Source organism: Trichosurus vulpecula, chromosome 6 (genome assembly GCF_011100635.1).
Source record: "Trichosurus vulpecula isolate mTriVul1 chromosome 6, mTriVul1.pri, whole genome shotgun sequence".
Taxonomy (NCBI): Eukaryota; Metazoa; Chordata; class Mammalia; order Diprotodontia; family Phalangeridae; genus Trichosurus; species Trichosurus vulpecula.
In genome coordinates, this window is record NC_050578.1 from 272,356,211 (window position 1) to 272,381,321 (window position 25,111).

The following is a 25,111-nucleotide window of genomic DNA, read 5'->3' on the forward strand; positions in this document are numbered from 1 at the left end:
TCCAAGGCTACCAATGACCTTTTAATCGTCCAGTCCAGTGACCTCTTTTCTTTCTTCATCTGTCTTTGACTTTGCTACTTCTGATACTATCGGTCACCTCTTCCTTGATCATCTCTCTTCTCTGGGTTTTCCTGATATTGTTATCTCCTAGATTCTTCCTCCCTATCTCAATCTCCTTCATAGGATTATCATCTGTGTCTCTGCCTCCTTTTGGCGGAGGGGGGGTCCCCCAGAGCTCTCTGTCTCTCTCTCCTCTCTGTCAACTTTCTCTGTCTCTCTTCTGTCTCTCTCTTCTTTCTCTGTCTCTCCCTCTTCTCCTCTCAGCTTGCCTCTCCTCTTTCTCACTGAAGTTCCCATGAGTTTAATTCTCCTATTTATTCAATGACCATGAAACCCACATTTGAAGCCCTCCTCTCTGCCCTGAGCTCCAGTCCCACATCCGCAGTGACCTACTGGACATAGCCACCTGGGTGTCCCGTCAATGTCCCAAAGCTCAGCAGATACTCTTGCCCTAAAACCCTCCCTCCCCCGAAACTTCTGTCACGAGCTCCCTCATCCTCAAAGTCCCCCAGGTTTAAAATCTCAGACACGTCCTGGAATCTTCCCTTCTCCCACCTCCAAGATCAGCTGCCAAATCTTCTCAATCCTCTCTCCGCAGCTTCTCCCCCTCATGCCCCCCTATTCAGGCCCTCCCACGCCTCACATGCCTCCTCCTTTCTCTCTTCCCCTCTTCCACCCATCCTCCACACAGTTACAAAGCTAATCCTCAAGCACAGGTATTTCCATAGAAGCTTCCCTAGCTCCCTATCACCTCTGGAATAAAATCCCAATGCCTCTCTTGGACATGAGACATCCTTCAAGATTTCCCATCACTCCCCTTCCCACCTATGACCTTCCAGCTTAACCGGTCTCCCTCACACACAACGCTCCACCTGCCACACCTCCCCCTCCCAGTAGAATGTATGCCGTTGGAGGCAGTACCTGTTTCCTTTTTTCTCTCCATGCCCAGTGTGCCTGGGACAGTAGCTGCCTTCTAAATGCTTGAAGAATTGATAAGATCTCTAAAATGAAAGGACTGGGCTCCTTCCAGCACTCAGTCTGTTGGGGTAGTTGACCATAGATAAGTCACTTGAGCATTTGAGCTTCTTTTCCTCTCCTGTGAACTGGGAATGATATTCCTGGCATTACCTCCCTCCCATGCAAGGCTCCTTGCCTCTCAGAAGAACAGAGAGCCCCGAACTAAAAGTCTGGGAGGCCTGAGTTAAATCTCACCTCTGAAACCTCTACTAGCCCAGTAACCACGGGCAAGTGTTTAACCATTTCCGAGCCTCGGTTTCTTTGGCAATGGAACGATAATTTCTGGAGTGCCTGCCTCACTCAAGATAATGGATGGGAAGTCCTCTGCAAAGGTTAGAACACTTATTATTCTAGAAATGGGCATTTAAGTGAATTATTGGAGCCAAGCAGAAAGCCTTCCAGGGCCCAGAGGCAGTGGTCACAATGACTCTCATTTCTCTCCTGCTTGGAGCCTAAGGAGGTGGTCCAGCTCCAAACCCCAGGCCAAAAAGTGGGGAGCCTTGGTTCCGGCTTCCTCCCCCTCTCCCTCTTGGGCCACACCCCGGAGGATCCCTTTAAGATGCTTGTAAAAAGCACTGTCCCCATCTCCCCTCCAGGCATTGCCCTCCTGTCTGGGAAGTTCTTCCTTCTATCCCATCCTCAGCTGAGGCCAATCTGGGGCTAGCAGTGGAAATCAATGGGGGCTTTTAGAGGATCACATAAAGGCCCTCGATGGCAGGTCAGGGCCCGGTGTGGGAGCCAGCCCATGGAGCAGCCCAGCCTGGCCGTCAGCCCAAAGGCCAGGGCTCCACATGAGGCCTGAGACCACAGGGTAGCAGGGTAGGGATGGCAAAGTGCCCACTACCAAGCCAAGCCGGTGGCCAGTATCCATGGAGAGAGACAGAGAGCCCCTCTGCAGCAGCTTCAGAAACAGCCGGAACATGGGGAGGGACCGCCGGGCCTCAGGTTAGTGCCCCAGCTTTGTGTCCTGTCTGTTTATAAAAAGGGTTGGCTTGATGTAGTAGATGTGCTTTCTGGCCTTGGAATCCAGAAGACCCGGGTTTGAATCCTCCCTCAGACACTGTGTGACCTTGAACAAGTCACTCCTCTGTTTCCTCATCTGAGAAGTGGTAATGATGGCACCTACCACTCAGGGCTGTTGTGAGGATCTAAGGACATCCTACCTGCAAACCTCAAGTACTCTATGAATGCCAGCTCTTTTTCTAATTGACTATTAACACACCAAGTGCCAGGGCTAAGGTATAACACAAGACAAATTTTAGATATTAATAACTGATATCTTTGCAGCTCTTTAAAGCCTATGAAGCACCCACCTTCTACCCTGTGGCACATTTACGCCTCCCAGCAGCCCATGGGGAAGGCAGGTATCTTTATCTCCACTTCCCACCTGAGGCAGCTGAGGGCCAATCAGGGGAGTTCGATGACTGGCCCACGATCAATCCATCAGTCAACCAACAAGCACTGAGTAAGAGAGTGCCAGGTGCCATGCCAGGCACTGGGGGTAACCCTGGGCACACAAGCAGTCAGTGCCACCAGCAGGATTCGAACCCAGGTCTTCCAGCTTTGGCATCTATTGGGATACTGCAGGAAAAGCAGGGGGCTAGGGGGCCAGAGAGGTGGAGTCAGACCTGAAAAGGCAAAGACCCCAAGGGGAAAGTAGAAGAAGAGATGCCGAGGGAAGTTAGCAGATGCAGAGCATGGACACAGCCAAGGGAACAACCCCCAGAAAAAGGCCCAGAAGGAAAAAGAGACCCGAAGGAGATGCCCAGATGAGACAATGCTCGTCATTGTGTCAGAGTTAACACACTACACTGTCTACGCTGGAAGTCAAAGGCTGAAAGGAAAGTCCTAATATGCCAGACAGACTCCTAGGTGGGTGTTTGAGTGTGTGTATGAGTGTGAATGTATATGTAAGTATGTATGTATATGAATATGTGTGTGAGTGTTTGTATGTATGAGTGTGTGTACGAGTGTGTATGAGTGTGAATGAGTGTGAATGTATATGTAAGTATTACGAGGGAGTGTATGTATGTATGAGTGTGTGTGTGTGAGAGTATTTGTATGAGAGAGAGTGTGTGTGTGTGTGTGTGTGTGTGTATGGCGATGTATGTGAGGGATTGTGTATGTGTGTATATGAGTATGTGTGTGTGAGTGTTTGTATGAATGTGTGCCAGTATATGTGAGGGACGGTGTATTTGTGTATATGAGTGTGAGTATGTGTGAGGGTGCATGTGAATGTGTGTGTGTGTGTGTGTGTGACTGTAAAGAACACTTAACAAACATGGGGTCCATCAACTGGCTGAAACAAAATGTCTGAACAAATCGTAGTCCTTGGATGCCATAGAATCTGACTGTTGTGTGAGAAGCAGAGCGGGAGGGATTCAGAAGGACAGGGGAGAGAAGAGGAAAACCACCCACTGCCATTACTTCTCCTCTCCCTCCGGCTCCCACCCCCATCCCTGTATGTAGCTGGCCCTCTCCCAGGTCCCCTGTGCTCTCTTCCTCGCCAGACCTGGTGGCTCTTTGTCCGCCCACACACTTCCTGGCTCTTCTCCCCTCTGCCCCTGCTCTCTTGGGTCTCCTCCTGCCCGTCTGCCAGCTCCCTGGGGGTGCCCTCAAAGGCTCTATGCTGGGCCTCCTCTATTCTCTCTTCAGCTCCCGGGAATTTAATTATCATGTCTGTGTAAATGAGTCCCCTCCCCTGAACCACACACTCTGGTTCAACCAAACGTCCCTGTCTCTGTCCCTCACACATGGTACTCGCCTTTGCCCTGGTTGCCCCCTCTGCCTGGAATGCCCTCCCTCTTCATCCCCATGTCTCAGAATCCCTAGCTCCCTTCAAAGCCCCACTCGAGCACCACCTTCCACACAAAGCCTTTTCAGCTCACCTCACACAGCCCAAATTACCTTGGAACTCTTGTTGTAGAAGCACATCTTGTCTTCTCTGCTAGACTGTCAGCTCCCTGAGGGCAAGTACAGACTTCACTTTTATCTGTGCCCAGCACAGTACTTAACATGCTTGTAGGATGGCTTGACCCAAGAGAAGAAGAAACAATACGGAGAAACAGACTAATTCCGATTCGAACCAACAACCAGTAATTGAAGCTCCAGAGAAAAGGCTGTGAATGTCACAGGTCCTTCCACAGGAGCCATAGGCTCCAGAGACCCGTCAGACGCAGCCAATGGGCTGCCCACACTTCTGTATCACAGGAGAGAGGTGGGGGAGGGGGTGGGGAGGCATCTTGGGAAATGATACCGATTTTTCAAAATTCATCAACAATAAAATATTTTTAATTTTTGAAAAATAAGGTCAATATGCATACTTCGAAAACAAGTCGTAAACATGCTGGAGTTTGGAGATAAAGAATGACCTCATTTAAAACTTTTGGTTGGTTCACTTGAATGTTTACATTTATTGATGGTCACTGAGTTTATAGAGGGAAATTCTCAAACTCAAAGAGTGTGAAACACGAGAGAAATAGAAGCAATGACCACCATCATCAACGTTATTCCTAGTGTGAGATGAGTCTCACCAGCAGAGAAGCAGCGGGCTCTTGATTCTAAGGGGACAAAAGAAGAGATGGGCTGTATGGGATGATGGAAGCCCAGTGGATGGAGTGGAGGACCTGGGATTCAATCCCGGCTCTGCAGTTTCCTAGCTGTGATTGGGCCAAGTACTTTGGCTTGCTGATCTTCCATTTCATCCTTTGGCTGGCTTCTAAGGTCCCTCCCAGCTCTAAGTGATCATTCCAGGATGCCTTTCTGGGCCTCAGTTTACCCACCTTTAAAATGAGAGACCAGATGATCTCCAGGGTCTTGTCCAAATTTAAATTCCGGAAATGTTATCCATCAGAAACACTGGGAACACTATGAGCTTTGGTCCATCTATTAACCACTAGGGCATGATAAACTACAACACCACTCCCAGTTGGAGGAATCTGGGAGTCCAAAAGCCATTTGGCCTGGGCAGTCTTTTCTTCTTCCTGTCCATCCTGAGAGCTTCTAGCCCGCATCCATCCACCACCGACATCCAGAACTTCTCCGTGTCCTCATCTCCTGACCACAAGTGCAAAGTGAGCCCTGGGGTCACTAGGCTCAGAACAGCCTTCTCTGAGACTCCTCTCAACTTCCACATAGTTCCCAAGGGGATTGGTTAGTCTGCAAGGTCCCTCCCACTTCTGACATTCCATGTTCCAACAACCCTTCCAGCTCTTACATTTCAAGTTCTAATGTTCTAAGGTCCCTCCCACCTCTGACATTCTATGTTCCAACAACCCTTCCAGCTCTGATTTTCCATGACATATAACTTAAGATTCCTTCCAGCTCTGACACTGGTTCAATCACCTGTCAGTTTCCCCACCTGTACAATGAAGTGATGGGGCCAGCCAGTCATTAAGTTCAGACAGTCCATGCTCTAGTCACACTCCCACAGTCCATGAGCAGGGTACTGCCCACCAGGCACCTCAATCAGGGGAACATAAACAGCCCTCAAACCCTATCAGCAGTGTAGAAACCACCAAGCTTAGGTCTAGTTTGCAAGAACTCAGCTTGGACTGGGCCATCTGGTCCCTACGAGTCTTACCAGCCGAGGACTGGAGGTGTCCTGGGGCCAAACAGGGAGGTGTGCTACCATGGGCTCCCCTCACTCCATCCAGGACTCAACCAGGTACAAAAAGATGCCCTGGAGGCACATTTCATGCTAGTTGCCAAAACCACTAGTTATAGCTCTGTCTGAAAGAGACCCCACCCCATTCTGACACCGTGGACTTCTATGAAGGTCCTCTTTTTGTAAACCCCCCAAACCTTCCCTCTGATTGGTGCATGGCCCTGTCCATCACAAACTCAATCTCCCAGCCTGGAACACAATAGCTTAAGCAACCTGGGCTATACTATGGTGGCTTAGACAAGTGGCTTGGCCTCTCTGGGCCTCAATTTGCTCATCTGGGAAATAAATAGGGTCTGAATGACTTCTAAAGACCTTTCCAACTCTAAGAGCCTACGACTTTCATTTTCTGAAGCATTTCATCACTGTCATGAAACTGCTGTCCCTGGGAATTGAGAGGAGAGCTCCACACTTTCCCTGGGGACGCAGAGATGCTTCAATCTCAATTCTGCCACTTACACCCATGTGGCCCCTTCTGTGGCTATCTAGAAAACATGGTGGCTGAAGGATTTCTAAACTCCATGACTTGGTGGTTAGTCCGATCAAGAAATCAGGGGCTTTGCGCACCAAGCAGGGCTGGGCCAGGCCACCAGATGGGGTGAATTGGGGGTGAGGAAGTGGACTGTTCCCACCTTCAAGTTCTTGCTGCTTCCCCTCCCTCCACCTTGGGATGGAATCCAGAGACACAAGGCATCCAGATTACTTGTTAGCGGCTTTATTTGCATTTTACAGCATGAATTTTCTTACATTCGGAATTAATTTGGCATTAAAGTGCTGGATTCTTAATCAGGTAACATTTGTTAAAAAGCATCCATGACAAATATCAGGAAAATGGCAGTCACTGGTAAAAACATCGCATATAGTACAAAGTATGTAAACCCCAGTTAAGCGGGTCAGTCACTAATAAGCGAGAAGCTATCTAACCCCCTCTCACCAGGAGCACCCAAAACCAGTCAGAATTACCAGCTTGGGGGGAGAACTGATGTGCCAAAGGCACCATCATCACCCCCACCCCCCCAAAAAAAAACAATTTCCCTGGGGAAGACTTCTCTCTGCCATCCTGGTGTGTGTGATAGGACAATTTTGGAATATTATCCATCCTTGGAGGCCAAAATGGAAGTCGCACCCCACCCTATCCCACCCCTACTCCCATCCCACCCTCCTATCCCTTGCAAACAAAAGCCTACCCCCCCAAAAAAAAGGCATTCAAATGGACGTCAGATTTCTATGACCCCAACACTGAAAAGATTCTGTAAAAATGAACGTGATAAACACAAGGCTTGCTTAGTAAACAGATGCTCTCAGCATTTCATGAGCAAACTGAAGTCTTAAGAAGGCAAATACTGCTTACTTTGCAGATAGGCTGGACTGAAAAAAACACACAATTCACCTCCTTTTGCTGTTATTACCACAGCCCCAGGCTCTTCCCAGTAACCTGAGGTCAGGCCAAGCCGGCCAGGCCTCTGTTTTCATTGCTGATTTTGACCTTGAGTCAATCTTCAGAAGTTTATATACAAACACACGGAAGCCTACCTACTGTAAATATATATTTATATATATACATGTGCACACACACAAAGGGCCTCTCATCTTACTTTTTGGAAACAGTCAACTCTGCCTCTGACAACTGTATGCCCACCTTGGTCCCGCTGTCGTTACTCGATGATGAGGACAGCCTGGACTTCTTGGAGGCCAGGGATACCCCGCTTCCCTGGAGCTTCCCAGCCTCCTCGTCACTCCCAGTGACCTCATAGTGACCTTTACTCTTTGACCCTAGCCCACCAAAGGTGCCAAACTTCAGTTTGCCATGTTTCCCTTTGACCTTTCCACCCTCGATGGACACTTCCCCACTTCCAAACTCGAGTGTGCCAGTAGGGGTGACTGGAGCAGAATGCTCCCTCTCGTCACTGAAGGAGCTGGACCTATGACGAGGCTTTTTGCTCTTAAAGAAGGAGAATTTGCCTTTCGGCGAGGAGGCCTCTGCCTCGACCTCCCCATCGAAGGAGCCTAAACTGGCCTTAGAGCTCTTGAGGTCTCCCTTGGAGCCAGAGATCGAGACCTCCGGGGAGCTTGCAGCACTGCCCTTACCTTTGGCTTTGGAAAAGGTAAATTTGGGCATTTTGATTTTGGACTTTTTGAGTTTGACGTCCGCCTCCTCCCACTCCCCTTCGTCAGCTCCAGCCTGCATGCCACCTTCCACTTTGGGGAAGTTCACATCCACCCCCACTTCTCTGCCCACTAGCTCCCGTTCTGAGGACGTAAACTTGGGGATCTTCATCTTGGGGAATGTCACTTTTCCAGAGACGCTTTCCAAGTGAACTTGAGGGCCGGACACACTCACCCCAGGACCCTGAAGTCCCACCTGGCCTCCTTTAATACCTCCTTCTGCCTTTGGTCCTGAAACATGGATTCCCCCGGCCAACTTTGGCACATCCAGGTCAAGAGCAGAGGAGACCTGGGGCCCTTTCCACTCTCCACCCACACCTTTTATATTTACGTGTCCTCCCCCCAAGCTGAGGTCTGGAGCTTTGTCACCTCCAGAAACATCCACACTGCCTTGGATTTTCGGTCCCTTCAAACTGATCCCCCCCAAGTCTGATGCTGAGACCTCGGGTGATGAGAGATTGAATGTAGGTCCCTGGATGCTCACGTCAGGAGCTGCCCCATGAAGACCAATGCCTGAACCTGAAAGCTTCCCTGATGGGAATTTGACATTCACATCTGGCAGCTCTGCTTCACATCTGGGCTTCTGGATACTGCCTTCCAAGCCTTTGACATTGACGCCCCCAAGACCCACTCCCACAGTAGGACCTTTGATGTCACCACTGGCCCTGAAGCCCCCTTTGATTTTTGGTCCTTCCAAGTTTAAGTCCACGTCAGGTGAGATCTGAGGCCCTTTCCCATCCACACCTTTGAGCTGCACATCCATCCCAGGCCCCTTCAGCTCTGGCCCTGTGATGTTAACGTCCAGATTAGACCCCTGAGAGGAGATGCCAAATTGAGGCAACTTCATTTGGGGGAGTTTAATAGCTCCCCCTGGTGCCTCCAAACCGACAGCTGGGGCATCCACCGACCCTTTGGGACACTTGATGTCACCCGCTATAGCCACATCTCCCTTCAGGTTTGGTCCCTTCAGATTCACATCGGGCATGCCAACATTCAATTTTGGGGTCTCTAAACTGATGTCAACACCAGGCACTTTCACTCCTCCTTCTGTAGAAAATCTGCCACCACCTTCCATCTTCAGTTTCCCACCAGCTCCTTTGAGGTCAAGGCCTGGGGTGTCCACACCCACCTTGGGACCTATGACACCCCCAGAAACATCCAGATCTCCCTTCAGCTTTGGTCCTTTCAAATTTAAGTCAAGATCTGGCCCAGAGAGGTTCACAGAAGGCAGGTTCCCTTGGGGTCCTCTCAGGGTTACATCAGGCCCTTCAAACTTGAGGTTAGGGGCACTCACACCTCCTTCAAGAGAGGGGAGCTGGCCATGAAAATCAGCTCCCCCACCCTCCACCTTCAGACCAGGTACTCCAATCTTGGGCAAGGAAAACTTAGGAAACTGGATTTTTGCATCTGGACCCTTCAGATCAACATCTGGTCCTTCCAATTCCACTTTGGGGACATCACCCTTTATCTTTGGTCCTTTCAAGTTGACATTCACATCAGGGATAGATACTTGAGGAGATGAGATGCCAAAGGAGGGAGCTTTGATTTTGGCATCAGGGACTTCAATGTTGATATCAGAGGCATCCAAGTTGGCTTGGACAGTGGGCACTTTCAGATCTCCCTCTATCTTTGGCCCTGAGAAATCGATGCTCCCACCTGGCCCCTTGAACTTTGGTGCCTTCAGATGGATGTCAGGCCCTTCTACATTGGCACTGGGAAGACTCCCACTGAGGCCAACAGACCCAACCTCGAGCCCAGGTCCCTTGAGCCCAGCTTTAATTCCCGGAGATGAAATTTCCAGTCCAGGTGTTTGGATCTCCCCTTCCAGTTTGGGGCTGGGAAGTGGGGCCTCTGCTTTGAATTTGGGAGATTTGATATCAAATTCTACATCAGGGAAGTACATTTTCCCAAACATCGGTTTCTTGGTTTTAGGAGATTTCACATCGACCTTAAGAGAGGCATCTGGAGCTGCCATGTTGACGTCCATGTCTGGAGTTTTGAGATTGGCATCGATTTCACCCTCTGGGACATTCAAATCAAATCCCTGTTTTTTGCCCTTGATTTTAGGGCCGCTCATATGAATCCTAGGCATTTTAAATTTCATTTTCTTGCCTTTCCCACTGACACTGATATCGGGAGACTCGACATTCAGCCCTGCTTCTGGAACAGTGACATCTAACGAAGGGGACTTGATGTCAGCCTTTGGGCCTTTAGTCCCAAAGCCAAATTTAGGTTTCTTAAATTTTGGAATTTTAACATCTGGCCCCTCAATGTTCAGGTCTGGACTTTCAATATTCAAACCTGGTGCTTCTAAGTCCACCTTGGGGCCCTTCAGGTCCAATTCACCTTCTATCTTGGGACCAGATAGGCCAAACTTGGGTGACTTGAGATGTAAGTCGACATCAGGAGCAGATACTTTTGGCGCAGAAATGTCTAGTGATGGCATTTTCAAGTTTGGGCCACTCAATTTGGCATCAGGGCCATGGAAATCCAAACTGGGACCTTGAAAGTCTACTTCAGGACCCTTCAGATTACCTTCAACCTTAGGGACAGACACATCAAAATCTCCCTTTAATTTGGGCCCTTTCAGATGCAAGTCAACATCAGGCATGGAGATCTTGGGAGCCTTGATGTTCATCTCAGGCATCTTGAACTTGGGACCTTTGATCTTCCCCTCTGGACTTTCGATACTTAGGTCAGGGGCCTCAATGTCCACCTTGGGGCCTGAAATGTCAATGTCTGCCTTGGGCAGGCTCACATCCACCTCTGGACCCTCCCCTTTGAACCCTGGCATGCTGAATTTGGGCATCTTCACCTTGGGCATTTTCAAGTTCCAATCTGGCCCATGGACATCCACATCTGGGGCACTGATATCCACTTTGGGGCCCTTGATGTCAAGATCAGGGCCTTTCAGATCCCCTTCCACCTTGGGAAGGGACACATCCACATCTCCCTTCAGCTTTGGCCCCTTCAGGTTCAGATCAATATCGGGCATGGAGATCTTGGGGGCATGGAAATGCATGTCTGGCATCTTGAACTTGGGACCTTTCAGCTTTCCTTCCGGGCCCTCAATGTCCACATCTGGAACATCAATGTCCACTTTGGGGCCCTTGATGTCAAGGTCAGGGCCTTTCAGATCCCCCTCCACCTTGGGAAGAGAGACATCCACATCTCCCTTCACTTTGGGGCCTTTCAGATGCAAGTCAAAATCAGGCATGGAGATCTTGGGAGCCTTGATGTTCATCTCAGGCATCTTGAACTTGGGACCTTTGATCTTCCCCTCTGGACCTTCGATACTTAGGTCAGGGGCCTCAATGTCCACCTTGGGGCCTGAAATGTCAATGTCTGCCTTGGGCAGGCTCACATCCACCTCTGGTCCTTCCCCTTTGAACCCTGGCATGCTGAACTTGGGCATCTTCACCTTGGGCATTTTCAAGTTCCAATCTGGCCCATGGACATCCACATCTGGGGCACTGACATCTACTTTGGGACCCTTGATGTCAAGGTCAGGGCCTTTCAGATCCCCCTCCACCTTGGGAAGAGAGACATCCACATCTCCCTTCAGCTTTGGTCCCTTCAGGTTCAGGTCCACATCTGGCATAGAGATTTTGGGTGCCTTGATATGCAGGTCAGGCATTTTGAACTTGGGGCCCTTCAGCTTCCCTTCAGGACCATGAATGTCAATGTCAGGTGTATCTATGTCCAATTTGGGGCCTTTGATATCCACCTGAGGACCTTTCAGATCACCTTCCACTTTGGGAAGAGACACATCCACATCTCCCTTCATCTTGGGGCCTCTCAGGTTCAAGTCAATTTCACTCATGGAAATCTGGGGGGTCTTGAAATGCACGTCAGGCATGTGGAATTTAGGACCCTTCAGTTTCCCCTCGGGACCCTCAATGTCCAGCTTAGGACCTTTAATATCGACTTGGGGCCCTTTGAGGTCTCCCTCCACCTTGGGAAGAGAGACATCAACGTCACCTTTTATCTTTGGCCCTTTCAGGTTCAAGTCAAAGTCGGGCATGGAAATTTTAGGGGCTTTGATGTGCATGTCTGGCATCTTGAACTTGGGACCTTTCAGCTTTCCTTCTGGGCCCTCAATGTCCACATCTGGAACATCAATGTCCACTTTGGGGCCCTTGATGTCAAGGTCAGGGCCTTTCAGATCCCCCTCCACCTTAGGAAGTGACACATCCACATCCCCCTTCACTTTGGGGCCTTTCAGATGCAAGTCAAAATCAGGCATGGAGATCTTGGGAGCCTTGATGTTCATCTCAGGCATCTTGAACTTGGGACCTTTGATCTTCCCCTCTGGACCTTCGATACTTAGGTCAGGGGCCTCAATGTCCACCTTGGGGCCTGAAATGTCAATGTCTGCCTTGGGCAGGCTCACATCCACCTCTGGACCCTCCCCTTTGAACCCTGGCATGCTGAATTTGGGCATCTTCACCTTGGGCATTTTCAAGTTCCAATCTGGCCCATGGACATCCACATCTGGGGCACTGATATCCACTTTGGGGCCCTTGATGTCAAGATCAGGGCCTTTCAGATCCCCTTCCACCTTGGGAAGGGACACATCCACATCTCCCTTCAGCTTTGGCCCCTTCAGGTTCAGATCAATATCGGGCATGGAGATCTTGGGGGCATGGAAATGCATGTCTGGCATCTTGAACTTGGGACCTTTCAGCTTTCCTTCCGGGCCCTCAATGTCCACATCTGGAACATCAATGTCCACTTTGGGGCCCTTGATGTCAAGGTCAGGGCCTTTCAGATCCCCCTCCACCTTGGGAAGAGAGACATCCACATCTCCCTTCAGCTTTGGTCCCTTCAGGTTCAGGTCCACATCTGGCATAGAGATTTTGGGTGCCTTGATATGCAGGTCAGGCATTTTGAACTTGGGGCCCTTCAGCTTCCCTTCAGGACCATGAATGTCAATGTCAGGTGTATCTATGTCCAATTTGGGGCCTTTAATATCCACCTGAGGACCTTTCAGATCACCTTCCACTTTGGGAAGAGACACATCCACATCTCCCTTCAGTTTTGGCCCCTTCAGGTTCAGATCAATATCGGGCATGGAGATCTTGGGGGCCTTGAAGTGCATGTCAGGCATCTTGAACTTGGGGCCCTTCAGTTTACCTTCAGGCCCTTCAATATTCACATCTGGAACATCAATGTCCACCTTAGGCCCGGAAATGTCAACATCTGCTTTGGGCAGACTCACATCCACATCTGGGCCCTCCCCCTTGAAGCCTGGCATGCTGAACTTGGGCATCTTCATCTTGGGCATCTTGAGGTTCCACTCAGGCCCATGGACATCCACATCTGGGGCGCTGACATCCACTTTGGGGCCCTTGATGTCCACATCAGGAACCTTCACATCACCTTCAATCTTGGGCACAGACACATCTACATCTCCCTTCACTTTGGGGCCTTTCAGATGCAAGTCAAAATCAGGCATGGAGATCTTGGGGGCCTTGATGTTCATCTCAGGCATCTTGAACTTGGGACCTTTGATCTTCCCCTCTGGACCTTCGATACTTAGGTCAGGGGCCTCAATGTCCACCTTGGGGCCTGAAATGTCAATGTCTGCCTTGGGCAGGCTCACATCCACCTCTGGGCCCTCCCCTTTGAACCCTGGCATGCTGAATTTGGGCATCTTCACTTTGGGCATTTTCAAGTTCCAATCTGGCCCATGGACATCCACATCTGGGGCACTGATATCCACTTTGGGGCCCTTGATGTCAAGATCAGGGCCTTTTAGATCCCCCTCCACCTTAGGAAGGGATACATCCACATCTCCCTTCAGCTTTGGTCCCTTCAAGTTCAGATCAATATCGGGCATGGAGATCTTGGGGGCATGGAAATGCATGTCCGGCATCTTGAACTTGGGACCTTTCAGCTTTCCATCTGGGCCCTCGATATCCACATCTGGAACATCAATGTCCACTTTGGGGCCCTTGATGTCCACATCAGGAACCTTCATATCACCTTCTATCTTGGGCACAGACACATCTACATCTCCCTTCACTTTGGGGCCTTTCAGATGTAAGTCAAAATCAGGCATGGAGATCTTGGGGGCCTTGATGTTCATCTCAGGCATCTTGAACTTGGGGCCTTTGATCTTCCCCTCTGGACCTTCTATATTCACATCTGGAGCCTCAATGTCCACCTTGGGACCAGATACATCAATGTCTGCCTTGGGCAGATTCACATCCACCTCTGACCCTTCTCCCTTGAATCCTGGCATACTGAACTTGGGCATCTTCATCTTGGGCATCTTCACGTTAAAGTCTGGGCCATGGACGTCCACATCAGGTGCTTCAAGATGTACTTCTGGTGTCTTAAGATCTACTTTAGGACCTTTCAAATCACCTTCCAAGGTTGGGCCTGCAACGTCCATGTCTCCCTTCACTTTGGGGCCCTTCAGATTTAACTCTACATCTGGCATCGAGACCTTGGGTGAAGAAATGCTCAGAAAGGGCATTTTGAACTTCGGGCCTTTCGCTTTGCCCTGCACCTCCACATCAGGGGCATGTATATCTACTTTGGGGCCTGCAATGTCAACATCTGGCTTTTTGAGTTTGGCATCCACTTCTGGTGTTTGAACTTTGGGGCCTGAGAAGTGAAACTTGGGAAGCTTGAAACGGGATTTCTTAGATTTCCCCTCAATGTTGACTTTAGGGGCTGCAATGTCAATCTCTGGGCCCTTTATGTCCACTTTGGGACCCTTGATGTCACCTTCTAATTTGGGTGCAGAGACGTCAACATCTCCCTTGATTTTGGGGCCTTTCAAATTCAGATCTATCTCCGGCATGGAAATCTTGGGCATGTTGACATGCATGTCGGGCATCTGAAGTTTCGGACCTTTGCCATGGATGTCGATATCTGGGGCATCGATGTCCAGCTTGGGGCCTTTGATGTCAAGAGATGGTCCTTTCAAATCGCCTTCTACCTTTGGAAGGGTCACATCCACATCACCTTTTATTTTAGGACCCTTAAGATTGAGGTCCAAGTCTGGCATTGAGATCTTAGGAGCCTTAATATTCATCTCAGGCATTTTAAATTTGGGACCTTTTACTTTTGCATCTGGACCCTCAATGTTAATGTCAGGAGCCTCGATGTCGACCTTGGATCCAGAAATGTCAATGTCTGCTTTGGGCAGATTCACATCCACATCTGGTCCCTCTCCCTTAAACCCTGGCATGCTGAACTTGGGCATCTTCATCTTGGGCATTTTCAGATTCCAATCTGGGCCATGGACGTCCACATCTGGGGCACTGATGTCCACCTTGGGGCCTTTGATGTTCACATCTGGAACTTCCACCTCACCTTCTATCTTGGGCACAGACACATCTACATCTCCCTTCACTTTGGGGCCTTTCAAATGCAAGTCAAAATCAGGCATGGAGATCTTGGGAGCCTTGATATTCATCTCAGGCATCTTGAACTTGGGACCTTTGATCTTCCCCTCTGGACCTTCTATATTCACATCCGGAGCCTCAATGTCCACCTTGGGGCCTGAAATGTCAATGTCTGCCTTGGGCAGGCTCACATCCACCTCTGGGCCCTCCCCTTTGAACCCTGGCATGCTGAACTTGGGCATCTTCACCTTGGGCATTTTCAAGTTCCAATCTGGCCCATGAACATCCACATCTGGGGCACTGATGTCCACCTTAGGACCCTTCAGTTCCACATCTGGCACTTTCATCTCCCCCTCCACTTTGGGCAAAGAAACATCCACATCTCCCTTCACTTTGGGGCCTTTCAGATGCAAGTCAAAATCAGGCATGGAGATCTTGGGAGCCTTGATGTTCATCTCAGGCATCTTGAACTTTGGACCTTTGATCTTTCCCTCTGGGCCTTCTATATTCACATCTGGAGCCTCAATGTCCACCTTGGGGCCTGAAATGTCAATGTCTGCCTTGGGCAGGCTCACATCCACCTCTGGGCCCTCTCCTTTGAACCCTGGCATGCTGAACTTGGGCATCTTCATCTTAGGCATCTTTAGATTCCAGTCTGGCCCATGGACATCCACTTCTGGGGCACTGACATCTACTTTGGGGCCCTTGATGTCAAGTTCAGGACCTTTTATGTCCCCTTCCAACTTAGGGACTGAAACATCTACATCTCCTTTTACTTTGGGGCCCTTCAAGTTAAGGTCAATTTCTGGCATTGATATCTTCGGGGTTTTAAAATGTATATCAGGCATCTTGAACTTGGGACTTTTCCACTTCCCTTCTGGCCCTTCAATATTCACATCAGGAGCTTCAACTTCCACATTAGGTCCTGAAATGTCAATATCTGCCTTTGGAAGACTCACATCCACCTCTGGGCCCTCCCCTTTGAACCCTGGCATGCTGAACTTGGGCATCTTCACCTTGGGCATTTTCAAGTTCCAGTCTGGCCCATGGACATCCACATCTGGGGCACTGATATCCACTTTGGGGCCCTTGATGTCAAGGTCAGGGCCTTTCAAATCTCCTTCGAGCTTTGGCCCAGAGAGATCTGCATCTCCTTTCAGTTTGGGGCCTTTCAGATTAAGGTCCACATCAGGCATAGAAATCTTTGGAGCTTTGATGTGCATGTCAGGCATTTTGAACTTGGGACCCTTGATCTTTCCCTCAGGGGCCTCGATGCTCACATCTGGAACATCAATGTCCACCTTGGGCCCAGAAATGTCAACATCTGTTTTGGGCAGGCTCACATCCACATCTGGGCCCTCTCCCTTGAACCCAGGCATGCTAAACTTTGGCATCTTTAATTTAGGCATCTTTAATTTTCCTTCTGGCCCATGAATATCAACATCAGGTGCCTCTACATCCAATTTAGGGACTTTGATATCTAACTCTGCTCCTTTCAAATTTCCTTCTATCTTTGGAAGAGAGACATCGACATCTCCCTTCAGTTTAGGTGCTTTCAAGTGTAAATCAATGTCCGGCATAGAGACCTTTGGGGCTTTGAAATGCATGTCAGGCATCTTAAATTTGGGGCCCTTCAGTTTCCCTTCAGGCCCTTCAATGTCCACATCTGGAACATCAATGTCTACCTTAGGCCCAGAAATGTCAACATCTGCTTTGGGCAGACTCACATCCACATCTGGGCCCTCCCCCTTGAAGCCTGGCATGCTGAATTTGGGCATCTTCATCTTGGGCATCTTGAGGTTCCACTCTGGCCCATGGACATCCACATCTGGGGCGGTGACATCCACTTTGGGGCCCTTGATGTCTACATCAGGAACTTTCACCTCACCTTCTATCTTGGGCACAGACACATCCACATCCCCTTTCACTTTGGGGCCTTTAAGATGCAAGTCAAAATCAGGCATGGAGATCTTGGGGGCCTTGATGTTCATCTCAGGCATCTTGAACTTGGGACCTTTGATCTTCCCCTCTGGACCTTCTATATTCACATCTGGTGCATCAATATCCACTTTAGGCCCAGAAATATTAATATCTCCTTTGGGCATGCTCATATCCACATCTGGGCCCTCCCCCTTGAAGCCTGGCATGCTGAACTTGGGCATCTTCATCTTGGGCATCTTGAGGTTCCACTCAGGCCCACGGACATCTACATCTGGGGCACTGACATCCACTTTGGGGCCCTTGATGTCCACATCAGGAACCTTCACACCACCTTCTATCTTGGGTACAGACACATCCACATCCACATCTCCCTTCACTTTGGGGCCTTTCAAATGTAGATCCACATCTGGCATAGAGATCTTGGGGGCCTTGAAGTGCATGTCAGGCATCTTAAATTTTGGGCTTTTCCACTTGCCTTCAGGACCTTCAACGTTGACATCTGGCATGTCAACATCCAATTTGGGCCCTTTAACATCCACTTCTGGGCCTTCTATTTTGGGAACAGAGACATCGACATCTCCTTTGATCTTAGGGCCCTTCAAGTTGAAATCTACATCTGGCATAGAGATCTTGGGGGCCTTGAAGTGCATGTCAGGCATCTTGAACTTGGGGCCCTTCAGTTTGGCATCTGGGCACTCCAAGTCCACATCTGGAACATCAATGTCCACCTTGGGCCCAGAAATGTCAACATCTGCTTTGGGCAGGCTCACATCCACATCTGGTCCTTCCCCTTTGAAGCCTGGCATGCTGAACTTGGGCATCTTCATCTTGGGCATCTTCAAATTCCACTCAGGCCCATGGATATCCACATCTGGGGCATTAATGTCCAACTTGGGCCCCTTAATGTCCACATCAGGAACCTTCACATCACCTTCTATCTTGGGCACAGGCACATCCACATCCACATCACCCTTCACTTTAGGACCTCTCAAGTGTAGGTCCACATCTGGCATAGAGATCTTGGGGGCCTTGAAGTGCATGTCAGGCATCTTGAACTTGGGGCCCTTCAGTTTGGCATCTGGGCACTCCAGATCCACATCGGGCACCTCGACATCTACACTGGGACCTTTGATATCTCCTTCTAACTTGGGCACAGACACATCCACATCCCCCTTCAATTTGGGGCCTTTCAAATGGAGGTCTACATCTGGCATAGAGATCTTGGGGGCCTTGAAGTGCATGTCAGGCATCTTGAACTTGGGGCCCTTCAGTTTGGCATCTGGGCACTCCAGATCCACATCGGGCACCTCGACATCTACACTGGGACCTTTGATATCTCCTTCTAACTTGGGCACAGACACATCCACATCCCCCTTCAATTTGGGGCCTTTCAAATGGAGGTCCACATCTGGCATAGAGATCTTGGGGGCCTTGAAGTGCATGTCAGGCATCTTGAACTTGGGGCCCTTCAGTTTACCTTCAGGCCCTTCAATATTTACATCTGGTGCTTTAATGTCCACCTTGGGCCCAGAAATGTCAACATCTGCTTTGGACATGCTCACATCCACGTCTGGACCCTCTCCCTTGAAGCCTGGCATGCTGAACTTGGGCATCTTCATCTTGGGCATCTTCAAGTTCCACTCAGGCCCATGGACATCCACATCTGGGGCACTGACATCCACTTTGGGGCCCTTGATGTCCACATCAGGAACCTTCACATCACCTTCTATCTTGGGCACAGACACATCCACATCCACATCTCCCTTCACTTTAGGACCTCTCAAATGTAGGTCCACATCTGGCATAGAAATCTTGGGGGCCTTGAAGTGCATGTCAGGCATCTTGAACTTGGGACCCTTCAGTTTGGCATCTGGGCACTCCAGGTCCACATCAGGCACCTCAACATCTACACTGGGACCTTTGATATCTCCCTCTAATTTGGGCATAGACACATCTACATCCCCCTTCACTTTGGGACCTCTCAAATGCAAGTCCACATCTGGCATGGAGATCTTGGGGGCCTTGAAGTGCATGTCAGGCATCTTGAACTTGGGGCCCTTCAGTTTGGCATCTGGGCACTCCAGGTCCACATCAGGCACCTCAACATCTACACTGGGACCTTTGATATTAACTTGAGGACCTTTCAAATCTCCTTCCAGGTCTGGAGCAGACACACCCATCTCCCCTTTCAATTTGGGTGCTTTTAAATTCAGGTCCACATCAGGCATGGATATTTTCGGAGCTTTGATGTTCAGTTTTGGCATCTTGAATTTGGGGCCCTTCAGTTTGCCTTCTGGCCCTTCAATGTCCACATCTGGAACATCAATGTCTACCTTGGGCCCAGAAATGTCAACATCTGCTTTAGGCAGGCTCACATCCACATCTGGACCCTCCCCCTTGAATCCTGGCATGCTGAACTTGGGCATTTTCACCTTGGGCATCTTGAGGTTCCACTCGGGCCCATGGACATCCACATCTGGGGCATTAATGTCCAACTTGGGCCCCTTAATGTCCACATCAGGCACCTTCACATCACCTTCAATCTTGGGCACAGACACATTCACATCCATGTCCCCCTTCACTTTGGGACCTTTCAAATGCAGGTCCACATCTGGCATAGAGATCTTGGGGGCCTTGAAGTGCATGTCGGGCATCTTGAACTTGGGGCCTTTGATCTTTCCTTCTGGACCTTCAAGATCAACATCACCAATGTCCACGTCCACCTTGGGTCCTTTTAAGTCAACTTTAGGACCTGTCAAGTCTCCTTCTACTTTGGGGAGAGAAACATCCAGATCGCCTTTTAATTTAGGTGATTTCAAATTGAGTCCCACATCAGGCATAGAGATTTTGTGTGTGTGGATATTCATACTGGGCATCTTGAACTTGGGGCCTTTGATCTTCCCCTCTGGACCTTCTATATTCATGTCAGGAGCCTCAATGTCCACCTTGGGGCCTGAGATGTTAATGTCTGCCTTGGGAAGGTTGACATCCACATCTGGGCCCTCCCCCTTGAATCCTGGCATGCTGAACTTGGGCATTTTCATCTTGGGCATTTTCAGATGCCAGTCTGGCCCATGGACATCCACATCAGGAGGGCTGATGTCTACCTTAGGACCTTTCAGTTCCATATCTGGCACCTCCATCTCACCTTCTACCTTTGGAGCTGTGACATCATAGTCTCCTTTCACCTTGGGACCTTTTAAATGCAAGCCAACATCTGGCATAGAGATCTTCTGAGGTTTTATATTCATTTCAGGCAATTTGAATTTGGGACTTTTAAATTTTGCATCCGGCCCTTCAATATTCACAGTTGGAGCATTTATATCCACCTTAGGCCCAGAAATGTCAACATCTGCCTTGGGAAGACTCACATCCACATCTGGTCCTTCCCCCTTGAACCCAGGCATGCTGAACTTGGGAATTTTCACTTTGGGCATTTTCAAGTTCCAATCCGGCCCATGGACATCCACATCAGGGGCACTGACATCTACTTTGGGGCCCTTGATGTCCACATCAGGAACCTTCACATCACCTTCCATCTTGGGCACAGACACATCAACATCCCCTTTCAGTTTGGGGCCTTTAAGATTCAGGTCCACATCTGGCATGGAGATCTTGGGGGCCTTGAAGTGCATGTCGGGCATCTTGAACTTGGGACCCTTCAGTTTACCTTCAGGCCCTTCAATATTCACATCTGGAACATCAATATCCACCTTGGGCCCAGAAATGTCAACATCTGCTTTGGGCAGACTCACATCCACGTCTGGGCCTTCCCCCTTGAAGCCTGGCATGCTGAACTTGGGCATCTTCATCTTGGGCATCTTCAGATTCCACTCTGGCCCATGGACATCCACATCTGGGGCACTGACGTCCACTTTGGGGCCCTTGATGTCTACATCGGGAACTTTCACCTCACCTTCTATCTTAGGCACAGACACATCCACATCCACATCTCCCTTCACTTTAGGGGCTCTCAAATGCAAGTCCACATCTGGCATAGAGATCTTGGGGGCCTTGAAGTGCATGTCAGGCATCTTGAACTTGGGGCCCTTCAGTTTACCTTCAGGCCCTTCGATATTCACATCTGGAACATCAATGTCCACCTTAGGCCCGGAAATGTCAACATCTGCTTTGGGCAGACTCACATCCACATCTGGGCCCTCCCCCTTGAAGCCTGGCATGCTGAACTTGGGCATCTTCATCTTGGGCATCTTGAGGTTCCACTCTGGCCCATGGACATCCACATCTGGGGCACTGACGTCCACTTTGGGGCCCTTGATGTCTACATCAGGAACTTTCACATCACCTTCTATCTTAGGTACAGACACATCCAAATCCCCTTTCAGTTTGGGGCCTTTAAGATTCAGGTCCACATCTGGCATAGAGATCTTGGGGGCCTTGAAGTGCATGTCAGGCATCTTGAACTTGGGGCCCTTCAGTTTACCTTCAGGCCCTTCGATATTCACATCTGGAACATCAATGTCCACCTTAGGCCCGGAAATGTCAACATCTGCTTTGGGCAGACTCACATCCACATCTGGGCCCTCCCCCTTGAAGCCTGGCATGCTGAACTTGGGCATCTTCATCTTGGGCATCTTCAGATTCCACTCTGGCCCATGGACATCCACATCTGGGGCACTGACGTCCACTTTCGGGCCTTTGATGTCCACCTCAGGAACCTTCACATCACCTTCTATCTTGGGCACAGACACATCTACATCTCCCTTCACTTTGGGGCCTTTAAGATTCAGGTCCACATCTGGCATGGAGATCTTGGGAGCCTTGATGTTCATCTCAGGCATCTTGAACTTGGGGCCTTTGATTTTCCCTTCTGGACCTTCTATGTTCACATCTGGAGCCTCAATGTCCACCTTGGGGCCTGAAATGTCAATGTCTGCCTTGGGCAGGCTCACATCCACATCTGGTCCTTCCCTCTTGAAGCCTGGCATGCTGATCTTGGGCATTTTCACCTTGGGCATTTTCAGGTTCCACTCTGGCCCATGGACATCCACATCTGGCGCGCTAACATCCACTTTGGGGCCTTTCAGATCTCCTTCCAGTTTGGGAACTGAAACATCATATTCCCCCTTCACTTTGGGGCCTTTCACATGCAAATCCACATCTGGCATAGAAATCTTTGGAGCCTTAATATTCATCTCAGGCATCTTAAATTTAGGGCCTTTGAATTTCCCTTCTGGGCCTTCAATATTCACATCTGGAACATCGATGTCCACCTTGGGCCCAGAAATGTCAACATCTGCTTTGGGCAAGCTCACATCCACCTCTGGGCCCTCCCCCTTGAACCCAGGCATGCTGAATTTGGGCATTTTCACCTTGGGCATCTTGAGGTTCCACTCTGGCCCATGGAGTTCCACATCTGGGGCACTGATGTCCACTTTGGCCCCTTTCAGTTCCACATCTGGAACGTTCACCTCACCTTCTATTCTGGGAGGGGTCACATCATATTCTCCCTTCACCTTGGGGCCCTTCAAATGTAAGTCTGGCATGGAAATCTTTGGGGCCTTGATATTCATCTCAGGCATCTTAAACTTGGAACCCCTCAGTTTCCCTTCTGGGACCTCCACATTGACATCTGGAGCTTCAATGTCCACTTTGGGCCCAGAAATTTCAATGTCTGCCTTGGGCAAGTTCACATCTACCTCGGGGCCCTCCGCCTTGAACCCAGGCATGCTGAATTTGGGCATTTTCATCTTGGGCATCTTGAGGTTCCATTCTGGCCCATGGAGCTCCACATCTGGGGCACTGATGTCCACTTTGGGGCCTTTCAGATCCCCTTCTAGTTTTGGGACAGTAACATCATATTCTCCCTTCACCTTTGTACCTTTCAGATGCAGATCTACATCTGGCATGGAGATCTTTGGGGCCTTGATATTCGCATCTGGTACCTTGATGCCAGGCCCTTTCACTTTTCCCTCTGGGCCTTCAAGGTTGACCTGTGGGGCTGCAATGTCGATGCTGGGCCCTGAAACATTGATGTCTCCCTTGGGCAGGCTCACATCAACCTCTGGCCCCTCCCCCTTGATCCCTGGCACACTGAACTTGGGCATCTTCATCTTGGGCATCTTCAGGTGCCACTCAGGACCATGGACATCCACATCTGGGGCACTGACATCCACTTTGGGGCCCTTGATGTCCATCTCAGGGCCTTTGACTTGCCCTTCTACCTTCGGGAGGGCAATGTCCACCTGGCCTTTTATTTTTGGGGCACCTACATTCAGATCAACATCAGCCATGCTGATTTTGCAGGTTCCCATTTTCCCAGATGGGCTGCCAATCTTGGGCCCAGTCAGGGACCCCTCCAGGTTGGGTGCCTTGATGTCCACTGTCGGTTCTGTCATAGCTATCTGAGGACCTTTGACATCCCCTTGTATTCCTGGACCGGACACCTTCATATCCCCTTTCAATTTGGGGGACCTGAGGCTTAGGTCTACATCCTGCATGGAGATTTTAGGTTTCTGAATTATCATCTCTGGGGTCTTGAATTTAGGGTCTTTGATTTTCCCCTCAGGGCCACTGATGGCCACCTCCGGCAGGCTGACATTTCCAGTGACACTGGGAAGGTTCACGTCTCCCTCAGGCAGTTTTATATCCACAGTGGTTCCTTCCCCTTTGGATCCAGACACAGAAAACTTGGGGACGTTCATCTGGGGCATTTTCAGTTTTCCACCAGCCCCATGAGGATCAATTTCTGGAGTTCCAAGTTCCACCGTGGGGCCTTTGATACCAACATGTCCTTTGGATGCAGATATGTCCAAGCCTCCAGCCCCTGGAAGTTTGACACCTTTCGGGTCAAAGTCACCCTCCAAGGATGGGGTGGTGATTGTAGGACCCTTCAGCTTTCCTTTGACTCCCTCGACATGGACGGATGGAGCTGTGACTTCCAGCTTAGGACCCTGGACATTTCCACTTACTGCCAAACCTGAACTATCACCCCCAGGCCCCACAGCTGAGAAGCCAAACTTGGGTAACTTCATGGTGGGAATGTTTATGTTATCTATGGATGGGCGCTGCAGATCAACAGTCCCGCCTCCAAATGAAGATGAAACATCCATTCCTGGAACCTGGACCCCAGGACCAGTGACAGCTTCTCCTTTGCTTCCTAAGCCAACAGAAGCAGGGACTTTGGTATGAACAGAGATTTCTGGCTTTCCTTCCACCTTCAGGCCCTTACTACCACCGCCAACACCCAAGCCTTCCACCTGGACCTTGGAGTGGCCAGCACCAGCTCCCCCAACCCCTTGGAGCTCTGGTCCAGTAGCCCTAAAGTCAACACTGTAGCCTGTGGTTTGAATGGTCGCTCCAGGGCTTTGCGGCAGTCGGATCACGGTCTTCCCATGCTCGGTCTCCACATCCATCTTGGAGATTTCCATCAGTTCATGCCTTGGAATCTTGATCTTGAACTCGGGGCTGTTGATATCAATCTCCCTGGCTCCCTCTCGCCCAGTCACATCCACTGTGTAGGCCGTGACCTTTCTGGTCACTGTGATGGTGCGGCTCTGGGTCTCCCCTAGCTCGCCGCCTTCCACCCCATCCTCTGACTTCAGTCGCGGCTTGATTTTCGTGGTGTAGATCCGTTGGTACTCCTCATCATCCCCACTCTGCAGAAAGAAACACCGCAGCAAAGGTTGTAGCTGAGCCTGCCCAACTAAATGCACCACAGTCCCAACCAGAGGCCGGCCAACAACCTGGCTTCCTGACCTCCGGAAGTATGGCCCCTCATGGAGCCCCATGGAGCCCTATGGGGAGATCCACAAGGAGACAGCACAGGAAAGAAATGGGAGCCCAGGGGAGACCCTGACATAGAAAGAAAGACCCAAGGGAGACGAGGCTGTTGGGGGGAGGTGGTGTCTGAGAGAAAAGAAAACTCTTGTGCAATCTAGCC

The 25,111-nt window shown here is 50.0% G+C and overlaps 1 protein-coding gene across 7 annotated transcripts in view; it reads right to left on the reverse strand.

The window, feature by feature from the left end:
• Positions 1 to 6,905: 6,905 nt before the first annotated feature.
• AHNAK (AHNAK nucleoprotein) overlaps positions 6,906 to 25,111 on the reverse strand; it is a 43,689-nt gene continuing 25,483 nt past the window's right edge. The window contains exons 5-6 of one of the 7 annotated variants that reach the window (XM_036762673.1): positions 19,328 to 24,827; positions 6,906 to 19,126 (exon numbers count right to left, since the gene is read on the reverse strand). In XM_036762673.1, the coding sequence (XP_036618568.1) occupies positions 7,332 to 19,126; positions 19,328 to 24,827 (17,295 nt within the window). In that variant the 3' untranslated portion in view covers positions 6,906 to 7,331. Of the gene's footprint in view, positions 24,828 to 25,111 lie in introns of all 7 variants that reach the window. The other 6 variants (XM_036762675.1, XM_036762674.1, XM_036762677.1 and 3 more) reach the window with 6 other exon arrangements.